This window comes from Halyomorpha halys, unplaced genomic scaffold, assembly GCF_000696795.3.
Source record: "Halyomorpha halys isolate HHAL.00 unplaced genomic scaffold, Hhal_1.1 Scaffold134.1, whole genome shotgun sequence".
NCBI lineage: Eukaryota > Metazoa > Arthropoda > Insecta > Hemiptera > Pentatomidae > Halyomorpha > Halyomorpha halys.
In genome coordinates, this window is record NW_027107159.1 from 466,800 (window position 1) to 489,129 (window position 22,330).

Consider the following 22,330-nt stretch of genomic DNA (forward strand, 5'->3'; position numbering starts at 1 on the left):
TAAATGTGAGCATATATTTCTACAAAAAAAAAAATAAATAAAAAAAAAATACAGCATATGTTTGTATAAAAACAAAACGTTTGAGAGTTTTCATCCATTTCATTACACACAATTTACGATGAAACACACCAATAATAAACCTTGTTGTTGTTGTTGCAGCCAGCTACCTGGTGGCATGTAAGAGGGATGATCCCAAATTGGACGAGTGTGTCGTCAAGCATGGACAAGAAGCCATTCCCAAGATATTAGGAGGCAAGAATATTTAAATATATTTAATTTAATATTATATCCTAATGTTAAATTATATTGAATATATATATATTTTGGCGTTGTTAACTTTCTTTGTTACAGGTGATCCCAAATACAGGGCCCCAAAATTGGAACCCATGGATATAACAGAACTGAGGGTGAACCAAGGAACCAAACAGGTCGGCTTGAAGCTGATTCTCCGAAACGCCAAGCTCTACGGATTGAGGAACACCAAATTTGTGAAGGCCAAGTAAGTAATTCATCGTTAAAAATCTTTAAATCACGGCTAATCATAATTTTTTTGTTTTTTCAGTAATTCTAAAATAAAATCTACAAAACGTTTGATTCTGTTATTTTTCTTAAGGCGTATGCTCCTTGAGCCAACTAAAGGTCAATGAATTTGGACGAATGAATTGACGTTCGGACTCTTATTCACATCAAACTGGTGAGTTTTAGGGAGCAAGGGATTCTCCTCAACACTAGGGGGCTGGATTTTTTTTCTATCCTTCCTGAAAAATAAGAACATAATTAGTACATACATAATACATCAACTGTAACATGTATAGTAGTGCGTCATCTTTCTTGTACTAGTATATATATACTACATTTCATTTATTACGTATGAATGTACTAATTTTGTTCTTATTTTTCAGGAAGGTTACAGGAAAAAATGCGGGATGGATTATATACCTTACTTATCTGACTTTTCAAACAGACAGACCCGCCCCACCACCAAGACCCCCTTTTTTCTTATTTCCTTTATTAAACAGATAAATAACAGATTACATATATATATGCATACGTATTTAGTGCCCTTATTTTGGCACATAGCATTATAAGGGGTTGGGCTGGGTCTGCTGAAGGCAGGTTTACAATTTTGGCCTAGAAGCCGCAGACCGGGGGAGGGGGGGGGAGATTACAAAAAACGGGAAGGGTCCCTGGGATGACTTTAGACAGTCAAATCGAGTAATATCTAAAAAGCTCCTGATATATTTTAAGTCTCCTCTTCCCGTTTTAAGCAAATATTTCATAAGTGATAGAGAACCATCGCTGCCTGGGGGTCTTAGTAGGGCGGGTCCGGCTGAGAAGGATTGCCTTTTTTGTGTGTTATGATCTCTTGTGAGATTGTGACATAATGTTCATCGACAAACCTACCCGTTAGCATTGTCTGTTTCGTACTCAAGATAAGTAAGGCTACCACGGAGGACAGGAGTGGTATCATGCTGTTTTTTCAATTTCAGGCGCTTTGTAAAAATTGCTCGATTTAACTATCTTAAGTCTCCTCTTCCCGTTTTATTCAAATATTTCAAAAGTGATATAGGACCGTCGATACCTGGGGATCTTAATGGGGCGGGTCCGGCCGGGAAGGATCGATAACCTCTTGGATGTTATCTGACGTGGGAAGATTTTGTCTTCACTCATTCCCACAATAAAAATCAATAAGTAAATGTATTAATAAATTACAGCACTTTAGGTAACGAATTTCGATTAGTAGAGGAAAAACCTATTCTAACCAGAATGGGTAGGTTAAGTTTTCATTCTGTGGAACCAGGAATTAAAGTAAACCCCCCAAGGCCGTAATAAAACCGGCGCCGTTGCAGTTGCAAGGTTGCCAACATGCCTTAACTCCCTCGCGTACAATGGCCTCCATTGCTATAAGAACAAAACAATTAAATAGATTGGGTTCCCTATTCCCTATTCAATAACAATCGTTGGTCGATAGAAAAAAAGAGTAACATACCATTGAACTAAATCTCTCGGACAAGTTAATCGGATTCGAACTTCGGTAAAATATTCTCATGTTTTCGGAAGTCGTCAGTTTGGTAGATGTTACACTTTTAAATTAGAAATTTATGACTAGTTATCTAATATTAAAATTTTCTATTTCGGATTAATTGAAATGTAGATAAATGATTGATGCACATTAATCCTTAATGCAATTTTTTATACTCATATTTTAGTTTAATGTAGAAAAAACAATAGTTTAAACTATTCCTTATTTTTCAGAACAGATCTGAAGAAAAGACACATCGATTGGACATTCAAGGTTCCACGAGTTGAGATCATCGGAGATTATGAAGTCAACGGTCAAGTGCTAATCCTCCCCATTACTGGAACAGGAAAGGCCAACGTCACAATTAGTAAGTCAGAAAAGGCCGTCCAGTTTGTAAATAACTTTTTTTGTCGTTTCCAGAAAATATTTGAACCTGTATTACAAGGAAGGTTCTCTAGGCTGTCCTATCCGTTGAGAATATTATATAACGTAATATTCTCTGATCCTACATAGAATTCAATTCAAAACCAGATTGTGCACAGATAAAACCTTGACCTGTGAAGCTAAACAAAATTGTGTAAAAGGAGTCAAAAACGTTAAGAGTCATAAGTCTTATAGATATAAAACCACAATATGACATCTTTATAGACTACAGACTATCGAGGTGGTTGTGTTCTAATTAGTTCTGACTCCGACTGAAGACAATGCGTGTCCACAGGTTAGATAGTAGGTTAGGAGATGAATTGATGGGATGAGTTTTACGAGAACTAGCCGTAAATCTTTGATCTGGATGGAAACTTCACTCCATTGGGAACTAGCCTAGCGGTCGCGAAGGGGAAAGCAAGTCCTACAGGAACTAGTTATAGTGAAATAGAAAGCCATTATACATTTCTAAAATTAGCACTAGAATTTACTGATCCACTGTATAATTTTACTCACTGCCTTCTAAGAAGGAGAATTTCCTATTTTGGTTTATCAAGTTGTCATAATCTCTCTTGGGCAATTAAACGTCGTTGAGAGATTCTACGTGTAAGACGTTAGCTTTAAGTGGATCAGGAGATTCTATTGTAATCTTGATTGATTCAAATAATACGTTTACGAATATTACAACGTATGAGATTGTTATTACATTTGTAAAATTTAATTCTTTACAGATATTAATATACGATGTTTGTATGATGATCATAATGGTTCACTTGTCGACAGCTAGATTGCGCTAGGTGGCTCAACGTTTATATTGGTAGCTAGAGCAATGTCGAGTAAATAGCAGTGGAGTCGCTGTAAGACCATTAAGGCCAGTGTTTCCCAACCGGTGGTTCGCGAGCTTTATATATTTTTATATATATATTTACCTAATTTGAAAATTATTTCCGGTGAGGGTCCACCCCTTGACCCGAGTTAGGAGCGGGAGGTGGGCCCTGGACCCGCACTAGGATCAATTTCCAGCTTAGTGGGTCGCAGACTTCTATGGGTTAGGGATCACTGAACGAGTAATTAATGTTAGAATTACTATATACCAAGAAGGGGGTTCCTTCTATAGAAATTCATATGGAACAATAAAATACTGAGTGATCACATTATTGCTATTTTATTTGTAAATCTTTTTGGGTTTTATAGAGTTATAATATTGAAAAAGATAAATCATCATGCATTTTTTCGTGATAGTCATTTCCAGCAAGCAAAAGAAAAACCTAGAAACATTATGACAACTTCGATTTCGTAGCTCAACTAATACTTGACTTCATAGTATCTCCTAATCTAAAACTGAAAAAGAGGTAGACGAGATAAGTGTAAATGTATATTATTATGTAAAAGTATTGAGTGGTTCCATGAAAAAATATTTCAACGCTTCTTTTTACATAACAGTCCAACTAAAGTAATTAAAAAGAGAAATCAGCATTCAAAATTTAAATTATTCTACTATTTTTAAAGATATTTTCTGTTATATAGATATAGCTAATCTCTTGAAAACTACTAATAAACTAAAATGCTGGAAATTATATTTTATCACCATGGTTTAGATCATATTATCAATGCGCATTAGGCGCCATTGACTCTTCACATACAGTGGACTTCACTATAACCCTTAAAATACCTAAGGGTAAAAGAAGGCAGCATTACAACCTACATCTTTCGTACTTCATTATTATTTATTTTCAATTGGAGGGTACGAAAAAAAAAATTGTCACCATGAACAACAATTTTAATACTGCTCAGGTAAGTTAAAAGGCCACATTGCAATTTTTTTTACTAAATGCATTTTTTCTTCATAATGAGAAGATCGTTGGGGATGCGGTCAGTAAAGAACATATCAGCAGCAGCCCTGATGAAGGCTTAAAATTTTGGCCGAAACGTTGGTATCAATAAATAAGTTTATATTTAATTGTGTGTTTCACTGACCGCACCCCCAACCATCTTTGTTCTTCATGGCCTTAGAAAATAATAATCCTATGGTTGGATTCAAACAGGTCTTTCAAGAAAAATAAATTAGGGTAATTTATCTTAATAAGGACGCCACTGCCTAAATCGAACTACTACTAACGACTTCATACTGTTATATTTTCAGCCGAACTGGATATCGTCTACAAGTACGAATGGGATCTCGTTAAAAAGAATGGAAAAGAATACATGACCTTCACGAAGAGTAAGCTCGACTTTAAGAACGGGCGCACCTACTTCGACTTGAAGAATCTCTTCAATGGAGATCAGTTCCTCGGTAAGTGGTCAAGGAATTCCATTTATATAACACATAAATAATAAATGATAACATTGCAAAAAAAATCTCTGTCACATGAGTAAATAGGTAACTAACCAGTGTACGTTCTGAAATTCTGGACATGATAAAAAAAGATATCAGAAACATCTAGACCAAATACAACACTTCTCACATTAGTAGCTTAACCTATTTGATAAAAAAAAAATCTTAATTTCTATACCTATATATTTTCTTAAAACCATTCTAATTTGATTCTAATTATTTTTTAGATAGCAAACTAATAAAACATAATAATAATAATAATAAAGGCTTAACGAATCCGAAGGTTCGATGCCGATACCACCAAACGCTCTCTGGATACATCCTTCCAGTGCCCCCCCCAAACCCAACTCCACTAAATCCGTTTTAACACAATCCTCCCATTTACGTTTTGGTCTACCCCTCGGACGTTTACCCGCTGGTTCAGTGTTTATTACAATTTTAGGGATCCGCTCGTTACTAAGCCCTACAACCTTACATGTCCATCTTATACGGCGCAATGCTATAACTTGAATTATATTTACCGGGTGTAGGTCCCTTATTTCAGCATTGTGTAATCTTCTAAATTCTCCCGTTAATTCATCCTTTTTCGGTCCGAAAATTTTGCGTAATACTTTATTTTCGAAAACCCTAAGACGCTGTTCATCCCTTACAGTAAGGGATGAACAGCTAATACAACTAATAAAAACATACCATAAACTAAAACTAATAAAACGTACCAAAATTAAATTAAAATAAATTTGAAAAACCATTATTTAAAACAAAATAAATAATTAATGAGTACCTTTTCAACTTTAATGAGGAAATAGTTATTTTAATCATAAAACAATATTTTAAGTGTTTTCGAGGAGGGCAGGATCAAATAATTTTATTAATTTTCAAACCTGAAAAAATGAAGGAACCAGCAAAGCAGACATACTGCATCGATATGTTTGGCACTTGTCACAAATGCTTGGTAAGTAAAGGAAGTAACATAGGCCGTTATCTACACATTATTTTGTTGTTGTGAATTCTTTTCGGCTAGTACACCCGATTTACTCCATTCCCAATATAAAAAGTAACAAAATAACTATAGAGGAAATGAAAGGTAATGTAAATATCAGTTAGTTTGCCAACTTATATACATTCCTTTCTTCATTTTGTATATATTCATTTATCTTTTCTAGGTCAGAAAAAAAAAAGTAAATATCAGTAATGTAGATCGTAGATTATAAAAATTCATATACATAATACTACATAACCTATAAATTTAACATTTAACAATTTTTATTAGAAACTTTTTTACTTAATTACCTAGAAATATAATGTCTATATGAATATATAAAGGTGCTAGATTAAATAAAAATTAAAATACTAAAGTTAATTAATAAGATTTGAAACAAAGTATTCACACGGAATGGATAGAAGTTTAAAATATACAATCTTAAGGAAGAGTTAATTATTGAATCCAAAGGTTGGGGGAATTCTCAAATAAATTAAAACACCGTAAGCACAAATATTCATTTGTTGACAGTTCTAAAACAATGCAAACTTAAAACAAACGTCTGCAGCACAAAAGTCCTTTGATTTGTGACCAAAAACCGACCCTGATGGGATGACCGCAAATTCAGGCAATTTTGTACCAGCCAATCCAAATAACCCATCCACATGCTTGCGAATTTGCCATTGTTTGGCAAACGTGTATGGGCACCTTTAGATAGGGACTCAATCCTATTTGTTAAGCGTGATAATTTTAATCTATGAATCTATATCAATGATCTGACCTCTTGGGATGACAGGGAAATATGCTAAGTTTTAAGCCTCAAACTTGAGAACTTAAGAGTAATCAATTCGTAAGCGCTTTTACCCCATTTTATTATAACAATAAACCTGAACAGTCATTCTTTTAAATGCATTTAGCAAAAATATCTGAATCCATTTTTTTTTCTTATCGCAACTCATCATGTATAAGTGACATGAAAAATATAAATCTGTTCCAAGCATTTTTCTATATGTTTTCAATACAAAAATAATGCCTGTTTGTTATAGGTAACAATATGAACAGATTCCTGAACGAAAACTGGAAAGAGGTAACCAAGGAACTTGGTCCAGCAGTGGGACAGGCTTTCAGTGACCTGTTCAGAAACCTTTTAACCAATGTTGCTGCTCAAGTACCATTCAATGAAATATACCTAACATGACTGAAATGACATGATTGAAATTGTAAAAAGTGTAAATTAATATTAGTTAGGTTAAGCCAGTAAATTAGTAAATTTTTTTTTTATTCATAAATATATAATAAAAGTTATAAACACAAAAAATTCATAGTTAACCTGAGTTATTTCAACAAAAAAAATAGTTTTATCCACTTTCATCATCCAGTCTCACAAACAGTTAACCAAGCTTTTTTTAACTCTCTCTTCCAGAAAAGAGAACCTTAACAAAATATACTAAAATAGCTAAAATAGCTAGAATATCTTAACTAGTAAACAATAGTTCAAATGGAAATATCCGTACTCATGTTTTACCAGAATGAGTACATTTAAGGAAGAAATTGTGAATTTATGAGGATGAAACACCAAAGAAAACAGTCTCCAAAGATATATCATCCGTGACAGCATCAACATATGTATGAAGGTATCTTTTTCTATGAGTCTCCAGAAGCGAACATTTGAGCGTCCAAGTGCTTCAAAGCATTAGGGATAAGTCGTTCACACCACTTACACACTTCATTAGCCTTTCTAACATGAGTTATGTTCCCATGCTACAAGTAAGGCAGTCCTTACTTAAAACTCTCAGTTGACATACTGTCCGTAGCTTTACCATGACCATATACACAGGTAGTTATTTGATCGAGATTATTTCATCAAATAAGCATTTAACAAATAACCATTATTTCAGAAATAATTATTAAATGAAATCACACATAAATTTATTGAGAAATAATCTGTCTAACAAGTAGCCAGATATATAATAGATGATCTGAAAATACACTAAATCTGAAGTAGAATCTGATGTCCAAATTTTGTTGGCTCATGACAGGGTAAGTTGCAGGAATGAAATATGACAATTTAGGTATTTTGAGAAATCAACTTCTTTCTTATTATTACTATTTTTTTTTTATTATCATTTGTTTTGTTTTATTACATATTCTATTTTTTTATTCCATAATTTTCAATCGTCCATTTATTTAATTATTTCTATATTATCTCCTAACCTTTTTTTTTGTCTTAGTCTCATGGTTATGTTGGGTTGATTTCAGGGGATCTTGGGAAATGGGAAAAATGGATCTCTTTTACTACATTGGGAACACATTAAATGTTGGGCTCCAATGTTTGAACTCCAAATTTGAAACATTTATTTAAAACTGAAAAAGGAGACTTAATTTTGTTAAATCGAGCAAAAATGACAAAGTAGCTGAAATTGAATTTATTTTACATTTCCAACTGACATTTTAGGTCTTCCCAATGATCAGAATTATGATAATTACTAGTTCGTACAATTCCAGCAAACCCATTACTTTATCTTTGAAACTCCTCAATATTTCTTCTCTCATATGGATTTCACTGTCCATTTCTCTGTTGGTAATTTTCAAAACAATAAGAAAAACCTACCATCACAATAAATAAATATTGGTTCACAGTAAATAGTTAACTTTCTATTTATGTACAAACCCAAAATATTTTTAACAACCACCATTATTAAGATTATTACGTTAGTCTAAGTATTAAATAAGTCATAAGCTACCCAATTACAGCTGAAATAGGAGTTATGGAAAGTAAATTTGATTATTATAAAAATATAACAAATATTTAATGTTATTACATATATATTTATTGTGTATCATCTATCTTCAATGATCACAACCAGATAACAATATTTATAAACACTGTGATATAATATAAAAACTTATATTGTAATAAAAATTAAAAAAAAAAAAAAAGTGTCATTAATATAACAATTTAAATTACTCTATTTGTACAGAATTTTTATCGTTACAAGAATTCATACTTATTTATGAAGTATCAACTCGCATAACCTCACCTAACAGGTAACAGTTAGGTAAATGGAGTAAATTGGTAACAACACTTGTATAAGCCGTAAATATTTTCATTGCTTGGATGTTTAAATAAAAACAACCATACAGATAATGATTGTATACAACAAAATTGAAGGGAGGAGACTTTTTAAAACACCGGACATCCTGAAACAGAAATGCATTTGCAATCAGTTAATTAGGAAATAGAAGAGACGTGTAATACTGCTATTTTGTTCTAATTAAAATTAAACAGGTTAAAAATATTTTGAAACAACATGAACACATTATTAGCATTACAAAGATAGAAATTGATCCATATATTTTTTTATATTTACTTTTTTTTAACACAGTAGTTAAACTTAAAAAATGTAAGAACTATGTTTTCTCTCATTCTTCACTTATTAAGGAACAGATTTTAAAAATGTATCAAGAATTATAACAGATATCACTAAAATGATGGGTTTATTAATTTATTTTAAATGGTATAAAGATTTTTTTTTTTACTAACAACGTACCACTGCTAAAGTGATAATATATTTTTTTTCTTATTTAAATTAATCTCCCAAATTTTAATCTAACTCAGTTCAGTTGTTTTTGGAAAACAAAATATATTTTTCAGGGAAAAACTTTTAAAAAAATATATTTTCACTAATCACCTCAGTATAAATATTATCATATATCATATCTATTTAAAGGTTTTCCTTATTGAATCTAATCATACTTGCACTGTCATTAGTAGAGGTGAAGATGGCCTAAGGGTCGTTTTTACAAAGACCTGGGCCCTATTTCATAATAAAGTACAAACTAATAATATTAGTATTGTCGATTTAACTTAATACATTTACACAGACTTGTACAATAGTAACTTGTACTTTAGTACTTTTTAACTCCTGTAATATCACTAATAGTCCTCCCAATTATGAAAAAAAAGTATTAGGGCAATTACCACATTGCTTCTATATATACTTGTACTATAAACTAATACTATTAGCTTTCGTTATAAAACAGGGCCCAGGTGGTTATCAAGAGGTTGCCAGTCAGACTGGATGAGTTAAGATTAATTTTGTAGTACTATCATTAAATAATTATTAACTGACCTGGGTAGGACCCAAATTACCAACACATGGTTTTAAAAACAAAGGATTGATTGTGTAACATATGTTTTTTGTTGTTTTAAAAGCAGATGTTCTCTTTTGTTTTAATACTGTGAAAAATAAACAATACACCTTTTAGTTTCATTGTGTGCACAAACATTGGCTGACATGTTTTCCTTAATCTACTTAGTCTTCGTAGTCCGCAGTTGGCCATCTTTGCCAGCTTAATTATTTTCGTCACAGCGGGCGGACTACTTCGGCTCACCCTCCAAGAGGACAAGGTGGGCAGACATACCTCTTTTTAGAATCTACCTTCATGAGGACATAACCTACCCACAGCAGGGGCCCCATCAATCACCCATAGTGATATAAAGACATTTCTTTTTTTTTTTCTCTTTTATTGAACTTAATTAAATTTTTATAATATTTTTTAGTTCCTTTTTTTTATTTTTCTAGTTTATATGTTTAAATATTTTGTTTTACAGTTTATTATGTTCAATTATTTAAAATACAACAATGACAAAATTCAGCTATTCATTTATTTTATTTTCACTACTCTCACGGTTGGACTAGTAAAGGTTCCTTTTGAACCCCTACCGCCCGTAACAATAATGAAATATTAATACTGGTCTACTCATGTAGTCAAATAGTATACCTGATTAAAAAAGTTTCTTAATGCCCCTAATGAATAACTTGTCATCATTGAAAAATACAGCAATAACTACATTATCTTACCCAACATATCGTCCATTGAAGGTGATGAGACAGGCCAGTGAAACCATGTTCCATGATGCAGAACCACGATATTCCATGCGGTTAAGAGCATTAGCAACCATTGAATGGCAGTTATCACAACAAAGATTGTGCTGAAACAAGATAAGGATTTATTTAATATCACATTTAAAAGAACGAGAATAGTAGTACTTGATTCCAGTACATTTTTTCAGAATTTGCTGTTGTAGGAATGAATAATTGAAGGAACTGTATTAGATAATTTTTAAAAAAATTATTTAATTGTGTCATAAATGGTTAAAAATTAGGGGGTGGAAAAAAAAATGGCAGAAACTAGAGAAAAAAGTTGAGGAGTAGATAGGTAAGTAGTAGAGGGAAGTGGAATCTTTCATGGGTAGCAGTAGAACAAGTTTTAATTGTTTTACTTTTACATATAGCAATAAATATGCTAGGGTACTTTTATAGCAATAAAAGGTATCAGATATTAGAACAAAAAAATGATTACAAAACAAATATCCAACAAAATATGAATTAATAAGGGCTCCCTGCGAACACCTCCACGGCGATGTTGCATGCTCTGAGGAGGTACCAAGGTCTAGGCTTGATCCACAGCCAATGGGAGGCTCCCCTACAACACTGGTCCATTACTCAGCGGCAGTCAAATCTACCCGATGCTCTGTTCCAGTCCACTTTCGATTGTTCAGCTGAGATCGCTGAATGTGCCAATAGATTGGGCGTTGATCAGGGGCATCAGAGTGTGAAAGCTCTACGACAGTCGCTATGTGAAAATGCGTTCGAGAAATGGGCTAACTGCAGGTGGCAGGGCATTGGAGTACCCCATTTCAAAGAGACCCCGAGAGCAAATAAGTTTATATACGATAAACAAATACTTACGGGCTCTGAATGGTCCAATGCCCTGAAATTGAATATAAATTATGCACCCCTACGTGGAGTCCCAGGTGTCAGTGGACAGGATAGAGAAGTAGGGTCCCTCTGTCGCAAATGCAACAGAGAGCCGGAAACACCAGCACATGTGCTGGGGAAATGCCCCAACAACTCCCTCCTCATAACACGCCGACATTATAGAGTGAAATTCGAGTTAATGAAGCTCCTAAAAGAAAGAGATTTTGCCTGCTTTGACGAGGTCTACTACGTAGATACGGATGGATCCACAAGATATGCGGATATTGTTGCCTTCCCTAAGAAGGGGAAGACGACAATCATTCTGGATCCCACCGTGAGATATGAAAATAACGACCTTGACCAGGCAAATAAGGTAGATAGGGAAAAGAAGGAAATCTACGATAAATGTATCCCTTTCATCAAGGAGAAGTTCCGTGAGGGGTTCGGAGAACGAGACTTCAATGTGAGAGGCCTCTGGTTCAAAGCCCGTGGAACGATTCCTAGCACAACTAGGAGCTTCATGGAGGAGCTCGGGGTCGATGTCCAGGTTGACAGAAAACATAATACTTGACTCACTGGGAATCATACACCACCACATGCATGGAAATTAATGAGTATGGGAGTTTATCCAGAAGTGGGATGGCATGCACGCATTCCATATCCTATTTGTTGTTTTAGTTATTATTTTAAATATTTTAATATTTGTTATATAGGGGAATTTGTTGATCAAATGAAGTAGAGGTTGTGAAATGGAAGGGAAAGAAAAAGAAAAGGAATAAATCGAAAAACTTGTAGTTAGTTTGTAGACTGGTATTAATTGTAAAAGAAAAGTAAAAGAAAACTGTGGAAGAAAAAAAAAATGTTATTTATCTTTTATATTATATCATGTAAAAATATGTAACTTATATTTGTCCAGTCACGGATTGATCAGTATGCTGTGTAATGTAGCAACCCGATGTATTTGGGCAGCATGAATGAATAATGTATTTCTTTCTCTCCTGATTTCCACTTAAAAACCTACATATTTTCAATAAGAACTTACCATTCTCGTTTTATAAAGAGAAGCTGCTTCAGATATTGCAGTATCCCATCCAGTTGCTTTCACATTATCAGGATTCAGCACAACATATCTACAAATATTTAATGCATTAACACAAATTTCTATAAATCAAAATTTTTCTTCTCCATTATTATACAATTTAAATAAAAAGTAAATCATAAGCACTAATCAGTGGACCCAAGCCTGGATTATAGATAACATGATAAATTACAATCAACAAAGTTGGCAGTTAAATCAGTATTATTATTCTCATGATTGATTACTGATTAGCTGATTTTTTAAATAAACCTACATTACAGAGTATCAAAGTATCAATATCAAAATCAATATCTGGAACATCTTTATTTTGACATTCTGGATGCTCGAAAGGAATTACTATTCAAAATATTTACATAAGATAACATTTGTTCAATGACAATAATATTTTAATTGTTTATAACCACTAGCGAGAGGGAGTGTTTTTAAGGACATGAGTGAGAAGTTTTAAATAAAAACTCCCTTAATTGAAAACTATTTTTTCAGTAAATGTATATGTTCATATTAAAAAGATAAATAAAAAAAAATCTTATCTATTAATATAAGTCTTTTTTTAAATAAAGAAATGGAAATAGAAACTTAATTTTATATGGGATGGGATAACTTATTTTTTTAATTTAGGCAAGCATGTACTAATTTTTTAATACAACTGATTGAGTATCAGCATATGCTATATTTTCTAATTAAGGAATTAGAAATCAAGGCTTTATGTCAGTTCTAAAAGAACAATAAGCTGTAACACGGTGCTTAGAATATATTCAAGTATTATAAGCCATTGAACTTATAACGGATGCAAATAAAAAGTTAATAAGAAAAATATGTAAGACAAACCTAGTAGGATTGCCAAATGCCATATGGTCTTCACTAACATAGTAGGATCCAGCGAAGTCTCTGATTATGCCAGATGATGTACATATCCCCATATGCCCGATCACAGGAAATAGCCATCTTTAAAAACAATAATAAAGCAAACACCTTAAAAAAAATTTCAAACACGAAATGATATTGAAAACTTTATATACTACAGGTATACATTAAGTCCGACTTCATCATGAAGAAAGAAATAAGTTTTTAAGTATGAATTTATAGTGTCAAGCTCCACATTTTCCAGTTACAGCATATACAACGTTTTCAATGGTTTGGACTCACACAAAACAAATTAATTCAGTGGCTAAGTGGATACCTTTAAATGATTTAAATTAGATGAAGTCCAAAATATATATAAACTAATAGTTAAGAATGTAAAGAAATAATAAAATCAACCAAAATAGTGCTACTTAATTGAGTATTCAATATAAAAATTGTGAAAGCAGTAAACTAAATTTTATTACTCAAAACCAATACTATTTTCAAGTCCTCAGAGAAATAAACAACTCCGATATCTTACGTTAAAAGAGGAATGGGTGTCCACACAATGCAGTAGGGATACCTATGTTGCCTGGTATTTATCCCTCCAGCCATCGCAGATTCAACTTCAGGCATATCTACATAATTAATTATATCAATATTATTTACATCAACATAAAATATAACCTCCTCAAGATTCAAAGGTTTTGTGTTTTCTTGTTCTTACTCACGTTCGGTTACGCTGATTCGTTTTTAGACGATTGAAATTAGTAGCCAAATAGCAGAATTGTGTGTTATAAATAATGTCTTTCATTTTCAATTAATTTTTTTTCAGTTTAATGATTTAGATATATCACCTTTAAGCCATTCTACATCTAACAGGATGGTGAATAATTTTCAGTGGTCAGGAAAAAATACATGCACACATATCAGAAGATTATTGATTGACCGTGTGTATAGATGAATGGAATATGGTCCGGGTGCGGTAAAAAAAACAACTCAAATAGTAAATAATTATACTATTTTTATTGAGCCAACGTTTCACCCCCACGTTGCAGGGCTTCGTCAGGGCTAAAAAAGATACAAACACTATAGTTACAAAAAGGAAAAAAGAAAAAAACATAAGTGGAAAATAACAGGGGTATAAAATGAAAAGTAAGATATAATAAGAAAAATTAAAGGTTGTAAATAGTAAATGAAAAGGGTATAGTAACAGATAGTAAATATTAAAGAAAGTACAAATAAAGAGATGAAAAAAAAATACAAATCCATTTTTGTCAAATCCATTTCAAATGAGACAGAATGCATACCTGTTTTGACGGAGTCAAAGACAGAGTGACGGTTTGTATTGGGAGGAGTGGGGATGGCAATTATGTCACAATAACGAAAATAATCTTTAAAATTTTCGTAATTGTGACTGTGACATCCTTTGATGTCCTTCTTAGCGTTACCGATTATTCTGATAAATCTCAGCCCCTGTGATTCTAATTACATATTTGTCAAAGATTGCCTAACTTTTTGATCCATAAGGGAACATTAAAAGGAACACCGACAAAAATTTGACTTCTAGCACATCCTATGTTTATAATTGTTTTGATTATCTGGCAGTCCGTTAGCCCTCATAATCCGATTTAGAACCTCCTAGCCTATTTTATCATCTTTGCTTATAATTGTTCCGAGATACATAGCTGGTAAGTGTTGGATGTGTCTATGACGGAACATCATCAGACGTTTCTGTTGCTTACGCTTGTAATAACTAGCTACACTTTCAGGGAACATTCTTCTAAAATTTACATTTCTTTCCTAAAGTACCAAACTTTGGAATTGTCAATGGAATGGGATTTGTTGGAATTTGAAATTCTTTATGAATTTATTGGAATTTGTTGATAGATTCTGATAGTAAATCAGATTTTAAGACGAATTCACATTAAACACTTTTTGGAAGTGACGGGTCCTGAAGGCGTAAATTCACCTCAAATAATTTTTTAATGAGAGGAAAATTGAACAAACCAAAATAAAAAACATATATTAGAATTTAATTTTCCGTAAGGACCCGTTGTCATAAATTGAGTTTCTTTGATTGGTTGATGAGGCTAAATGGCTCCCATGATAAATATATGTAAATAAAGTTCTCAACTAAAATGATGGATATCAATTGAATTAACCTCTAAAAAGATTTTATTCTTTAGATTTGTTTGATTGCCCACACCTTTGCATGACAATCGAATAAATCCGTAAAGAATTGTTTACAGTTTTGATCATTTATGCCTTCAAAATTCGTTAAATTAAAAAGGTGTTAGACATAGCTGATTTACTTGAATAGTGACACTATTGACAAAAAAGAAAAGATATGAATTGGACGTATTCCAAAAATCGTACTTTAGATTGGTGGTTCTTTCTTCATTGAAGTCCTAGGTCTAGGTTGAAGGCTGTCTACAAGATTAAAAGATTGACATAAAGTAACCCCATGCTACGATATAATCTATGGAGAAGGTAAAAGATAAAATACAAAATTTAATTAGAAGTGCCATTATTCAAGTAAAGAAGCGGTCAAAATTGGTAAATGAAAAAAAGATATCCCTCACTTTCAAAAATCCAATGATATTGTTGTGATGCGTGCAGTAGTGAATTATTAGGAACATGTTTTTATTTATCTTAAAAATAAAGTTGTTTTAGATTTTTATGGAATCACTTATTTTAAATTATTTTTTGTAGTATTTGTTTGGGTTACTTTTGAATATTTTATTTAATGCTCCAACGAGAAAAAAGCTCTTAGTTGTGAAATCATTTCAAGCTCTTTGTTAGGTCAACTTAAACTTTAGTTTTGGCGGGATAGTGAATTTGTCAAGAATTTGAGTTGATGAAAGCACTTCATTATGAGTTATTGTCCTTCCGTTGCTGATAGTGAAATTGCTTCGTTCCGCCCTAGTGTTCTTGGGGATAAGGATGATTGTGACGAAGTTAGGACATTTTTGCAATTTTCGGCAAAGAATGTTGGAAATGAAAAGCTTTCATTGCTGGTATAGTTTATAAATTTTAATTCCTTTGTCCCTGTATTATCTAACGGCAAAACAATAATTTTATATTATTTTTAGATCATCTCCACTCAAAAGTTCTGTGAAAAGATCAAAACATTTATTTTTGAAATCATATCTCAGAAGTATAATAAATCCATATTCATCAAATCAGCTGAAAACATTGAACAAATCTTGGAATCAGGATTGAGTTTTACTACAATTGATTATATTGTTGTTATTTTTGACACATCTCTAAGAAGTAATGTTCAAAAGGTGATAATAATTATCTCTTAGATTTTTGCTTGGATGTGGATTTCCTTTCTTATTTGTAATACCAAAATTCTACCCTTAGTGCCTCTTTATCTGAATAGAACCACTAAACCACAGAGAGTGATTCAGTAGTTATCAGTTTAACTTTGGTCTCGCTCTTATCTTTCATTGATTGCATACTAAAATTAAAGCAACTGATGGTAATTGTTTCCTTCCATAACATCTTATATGGTTTTTCTAAATTTATGACCAGAAATCATGTTTCTCTGTATGTTTTTTGTTTTCCTTTCCTATCAAGACCAATCTCTGTTTAAAGTCCATTTCAATGGATAGCTCAAGGTCTGCATAAATAACTGCCAGGTTTCTGAACCATATTTCTTGATGTTCTATTTCTAGGGAAAAGAAATGTTTTATTCTGCTAAGTGTTTCAAGAGTTTTGCTTTATTATTACCAGTTTCATTTAAACTATTCTTCATTTTCTTCAAGGGTTTGAGGATCTGCTTAGGTGCTTATAGTATCAATTTATTTTGTTTTCATATAATTTATTGGATATCTCAAAATATAGAAACCTAGTGCAGTTCAGACACCACAACTTTCACTAACTAATCACTACTTTGAGTTGTTTGTTTGTTTAAAATAATTAACTGCTTCTCATTACTAATATTGTAAAAAATTAATAAATCAATTTAAACCTATCAATTATCGTATATTTTGCCTATCCCTCTCATCTGTTAACTTTTTGAACTTTGTCACTCTCCATTATCATCTATGTCTTTGTATGCTAAACATTTATTTTTCTATAATCTTTGGCTTTTGAATGATATATTTTACATCTATGTTACTATTCTTATTTCTAGAAGTTGGTTTTTAACTTGGGAAAATATTTCTCTTTTACTTAGTTATCTAACACCTTAATAGTTTATATTTATTTATTTTATTTTATTTTTTTTTACAACTAACAAAGGAAGGTGGTTAATTATTTAAAGTAAATCTGTTTGAAGTAACTTTAAAGGAAACCGTTTTGCAAATTGGGTATTTAAGTCCACTTTAAATGAGAGCTAGACAAGACCTACCCGATATTAAAGATTTTGACACAACTCTGAGAAGTAATGTACAAAAGGTAAAGTAAAGTATCTAATGTTAGTTATCTTTGAATTTTTCTCTAAATGTGGATTTTATTGTACATTGATATTACGAGTTTAATGAAAATTATTTGAGCTGTTTTTGAGATAATTGTTAGAACTATGAAATCAATTCCTTTTATTTATTTACTGTTGCAATTATAATTGCAAGTTAACATCCCAGGCATATACCTACGTTAAATATATAATTTCGTACAATTTATCATTATCTGAAGCTTGATTATTCTGCTTCAAAATTCTTTAAAACGTGTATTTATGTTGAAAACTTGGATTCCAAATTTTTATCTTTCAGAATTCTCCTTATGTTTATATTTTATATATTCCTCCTTATGTGTATATTATGTATAATACTGTATATATTAAGGTAAGGGAAAGTAAAAAAGCTTTTTGATTATTCATTAGATATATATTCTCTTATAATTTAAATTAAAGTTTTGGATTATTACAATTTAGAATTAAACTTAAAATTTTTATTTTCATCTATTTAATGAATATTTTCATTTAATTACTTCCTAAACCTTTTAAATTTTATGGTCAGTTTTTCCTGAATTGAATTTGGCATAATAAGTGAATAAATATTTTTGGCCATAGATATTTTTTTACATAATGAATTGTAATTATGTTACTATCTTTTTTTTTTTTCGGTGATGTTATTTTTTCTTGGATCTAAAATTTTCTTGAATCTAATATTGCTAAAAGGTGTAATGATGCATTTAGTCATAGTATCGTATATCTATGGGCTTACTAAACATATTTAATCTTATGAGGAGTAATCATATTTTCAATGTATTTTTCATATAATTTACCTAACATGTCATCTTTTCATTTAATATTAAAGTAATTGTTAGTATTAAAATAAATCCGTTAATTAGTCATGTCTCAATTTCTAATATCTATTGTTATTAATTTTAAAAAGTTTTGTCTACTTTACAAGGTTTTATGTTTTCTATTCTTATAACTTTGTTATATAGCATTCATTTAGAAATCATTTATTCTTAATATCAACAGGAATATTTACTATAATCCCTACAATATATATATACACACACACACATATATATTATGTAAAATCCATCGATACATAAAATGAAATTGTGACTTTAGCATAGGTGTTGTAAGTTAAACAAATAAAGAAGAAGTGTACATAAACATATAACTAATGCTAAACCACATTTTTCAGCTATTGTGATAAACGCTGTAGTTCTCTTGTTTTTGTTTTAATAAGCTTACTCCTCGAGAAGATGATAAGTTTACTACTCACTATACATGTTCTCATTCGGTGATGTTTTTTTTTTCTTGGATCCAGATATGAAAAATTTATTAAAGTGTGTTGCATTTTGTTTTCTTTTGTAGTTGATGAAAGAACTTCAACAGGTCGAGAACTCTTACATTGCCACTCGCCGTTTGAGCCTCGTCAATGGCTCTCCCAAAGATGGTATCAAAGGAACAGATTTGGAAATAGCTGAACTAGCCCAACAATATAACTTGCTATATTTGAGTGGACAAGTCATGGTCAGTACTCTTTTCTTTTATAATATTCACAAAGTTTTGATAATAATTTTTAGTGTTCTAATTACTATATTATCTTATTTATTATTGTTATTTTTTAAATTAATATTCTTGATTTAGGTATGTGATTATTGTTTATGAATGCTTGGCTTAGCTCTCTTAAATATGCGTATTTTATTTTATATAGTTCACATTTTTGGTTTCCCACAATTTGTTGTTCTGCAGTATTTCTAAAAAAAAAACTGGAAGTCAAATTAGATGGTATTTTATGTGGTATTATACCTGTTTAAGTTACTTTGATGTACCAGAAAATTTTTAAAATGACAAACTTGATATTTCTTATAATTTAATCCATTCTCTGTATCAAATGATCTTGAGTTAATTTTTATATTAGAGCTAATTCTCACTATTATTAATATTCACATGGAGGCATATCATAGCAAATTGTTATTATTATTAATATTTACATGGATTGAAATATTTCCATTGAAACTTTTTCCAAAAGTTTTTCCAAAAATTTATAATTATTATAATAATTAGATTAATTGTGGGATTGTTGTATCTGTTACAGTTTATATATGAGATACTAAGTATTAAATGAAAAGAATGAGGTATAAGAAATAAAATGTTGGTATTTTCTTAATTTTCATTATTGTAGAATGTTTACACTTTAATGTGTAGAACTAGATTATGTTGGTGTAGCGTCTGGATAAGGAATTTAACAACTTGCCATTTATTGTGTAGTTGTGAATTGATTGCCTGGTCTTTTATGATGAAATGTATTTCCTAGAGGATTATGATCAGTTTCAAAAATATTCAGTCCGATTTTTTTTCACTTGTCATTTTGTTGATAAGACTATATTTAGGCACTAACTCTATTTAGTCAGACTTCTCCCAATAGATACACTATACATCACTTGGCAGTTCGTTTCATGAAATGATAAGGCATTAATTATTTTCTTTAAACTGTAATCCTATGGAAAGCTCATTTATTTGACATATATCTGATCCAATGAAGTATTTTATTAATTAGGCTCTAGCTAGTTTGTGACATTCGAACTCTAACCTTAAAAAGTTATTTCCTTTGAATACTCAAATATTAGTAATGTTAGACATTTGAAAGAAAATTCTGAGTGCAATTTTTTATGTACTAGTTTTCCTAATAATGAGTTCATCATTATTAAATGTTATTTTTCTGAAAAATCAATTAATTTACCATATGTTGGAGTAATGAACATGACCCACTCAATGTTTCCTTAATTAGGCAATAAACTACTTATAACTAGATTAATGAACTGATCTTAACCATTTCCAATCCTCACTGTTGAAGGAATAATTTCTCTTTCTTTAAGTGAGTTTTCCTAAGAAAATATTCTATCAGTAATCTTCATAACTGATAACAAAGGTTTTTGCACGAATTCATTGCAGACATTTAAATCATTATTTTAGTCCATATTTAACTCTGATTAACAAAATATATATCATTGTTTGTTTAATTATGTATACCAACTATCTATGTCTTTGATTTTGTTTTATAATTTTCATTGAAAATGTTGGAGAAAAAAATTGTGATTTGTGATCTTTGGAACACTATTGGAATAATGGATAAGTGCAAAGAGGAAATTTGTGTAGTGGACATTGCATGTGGTGCATCTTAATGCGGTAACATTTTAATTCAGGCGGTTTAATTTTGGAAAGAACAGCTTTCAAGATGAGCCTAGATTAGTTTGCCGTTCAGTGATGGATTATTCTCAATTACCTAAGTCTGCCAGCTATGTTTATTATCATCTAAAATTATGGTTTCAATTGGTATTTCAAGCCACCATTTAAAAAAGCTTAATGTCTGAAATGTGCTCTCACTCATTGTGCATGATTATTCAAAGAAATGAAGGCTTGTCTGATGTTATACAGTCTGACTACTTTCTCTTTTGTCCCATGGCCCAATTTGTTTTTTAAAGCATGCACTTTGGACAGGAGTCATACATAGTGAACATTAACATTTTTTAAATGGGGGCATACCACCAAAATTCAACTTGTGCTTGAAGCCTTTTTTTTTATATAACAATTTTATCTGTAATTTTTTTTACTAAAATTTATATAATACTTATTTTATGCACTAACACTTTTGTATCAACCTAGTATAAAAGTATAAGTATAGATATTCAACTTCATCATTTGATTGTGTAGAACAATGATAGCTGTAAGAAATTGTGTGAACGAATCCTTGAGCTGGCTACAACTTCTTGTGGTTTCAATGGAGGCGTCCCTTTTATCATACCAACTGCAATGGACGTTTTCAGGCAGTTGTTCATTTGATACTTCATATATTTCAGTGTATGTTGCTATATTAAAGATGTTATGTATTTGATACATTATTATATATATTATAAATTGTAATATATACTCATATTAACTCAAATTGTATTTATTTATAATTATTTATTTTAATATTATGAAATTGAGTATTATCAAGGAGATGAATTTTGTATGTAATTATGAAAGATAAACTCAATTTTTTATTATTATTTAATTAAAGAGTTTACTTTGTCAAACATTTCATCATATGTATAGTTTAGAAATTGTCTTTGTTCAAGAAGTTTGTAGTTATATGTAAATAATATGTTTCGAAATTTAAATAAAGTTTTTATGTTGTTTAAAGAAACAATTTCTGAGTGATTAATTTTATGCAGTCCTAACTAATTTAGCACATGAATTTCTTGTGTCCACTTATCTTACTGGACCTAAATTGTGGCTTCTAAATAAAATTTTGTGCCCTAAAATTGTGTCTTTGCTAATACTGGTCTTATTTAAGGTTGATTCACATTTTATGTTCTATTTCTCCTCTGTGACCTTACCATGCAAGTTCTTTGAAATTTTGATGAATTTCCTGTACATACATAAAATATGTTCTAATTAAAATCTAAT

At 31.1% G+C, this 22,330-nt stretch overlaps 3 protein-coding genes across 4 annotated transcripts in view; 2 read left to right on the forward strand and 1 right to left on the reverse strand.

Annotated features, from left to right (window-relative positions):
- LOC106678317 (protein takeout) overlaps positions 1–7,078 on the forward strand; it is a 37,887-nt gene extending 30,809 nt beyond the window's left edge. The window contains exons 2-6 of the mRNA XM_014416758.3: positions 160–252; positions 352–499; positions 2,257–2,390; positions 4,590–4,739; positions 6,807–7,078. Of these exons, the coding sequence (XP_014272244.1) occupies positions 160–252; positions 352–499; positions 2,257–2,390; positions 4,590–4,739; positions 6,807–6,958 (677 nt within the window). The 3' untranslated portion in view covers positions 6,959–7,078. The remainder of the gene's footprint in view (positions 1–159; positions 253–351; positions 500–2,256; positions 2,391–4,589; positions 4,740–6,806) is intronic.
- A 1,011-nt stretch (positions 7,079–8,089) lies between these two features.
- On the reverse strand, positions 8,090–14,334 carry LOC106678318 (transmembrane protein 222). Of its 2 annotated transcripts, XM_014416760.3 has the most exons (6): positions 14,199–14,334; positions 14,009–14,105; positions 13,453–13,569; positions 12,568–12,655; positions 10,626–10,756; positions 8,090–8,961 (listed from the first exon to the last, which is right to left on the reverse strand). In XM_014416760.3, exons 2-6 carry the CDS (start codon positions 14,101–14,103, stop codon positions 8,883–8,885), a joined length of 510 nt encoding a protein of 169 aa, XP_014272246.1. In that variant the 5' UTR covers positions 14,104–14,105; positions 14,199–14,334; the 3' UTR covers positions 8,090–8,882. The 2 variants fall into 2 exon arrangements, with proteins under 2 accessions (XP_014272246.1, XP_014272245.1); XM_014416759.3 differs by lacking the exon at positions 14,199–14,334 and having other exon boundaries at positions 14,009–14,182.
- A 1,916-nt stretch (positions 14,335–16,250) lies between these two features.
- LOC106678296 (uncharacterized) lies at positions 16,251–21,981 on the forward strand. Its single transcript, XM_014416731.3, has 4 exons — positions 16,251–16,487; positions 16,563–16,757; positions 19,250–19,408; positions 21,593–21,981. Exons 1-4 carry the CDS (start codon positions 16,344–16,346, stop codon positions 21,719–21,721), a joined length of 627 nt encoding a protein of 208 aa, XP_014272217.1. The 5' UTR covers positions 16,251–16,343; the 3' UTR covers positions 21,722–21,981.
- Positions 21,982–22,330: the final 349 nt, after the last annotated feature.

Bases quoted from the DNA above. Each gene is read 5' to 3' on its own strand.
- LOC106678296 (XM_014416731.3), top strand. From the start codon at position 16,344: ATGAGTTATTGTCCTTCCGTTGCTGATAGTGAAATTGCTTCGTTCCGC. The intron at 16,488-16,562 runs GTATAGTTTATA...TATTATTTTTAG, and splicing joins ATGAAAAGCTTTCATTGCTG to ATCATCTCCACTCAAAAGTT. The intron at 16,758-19,249 runs GTGATAATAATT...TTTCTTTTGTAG, and splicing joins TAAGAAGTAATGTTCAAAAG to TTGATGAAAGAACTTCAACA.
- LOC106678318 (XM_014416760.3), bottom strand. From the start codon at position 14,103: ATGCCTGAAGTTGAATCTGCGATGGCTGGAGGGATAAATACCAGGCAA. The intron at 10,757-12,567 runs GTAAGTTCTTAT...ATCTTGTTTCAG, and splicing joins CTCTTTATAAAACGAGAATG to CACAATCTTTGTTGTGATAA. The intron at 8,962-10,625 runs GTAAGATAATGT...TTTCTGTTTCAG, and splicing joins TTCAATGGACGATATGTTGG to GATGTCCGGTGTTTTAAAAA.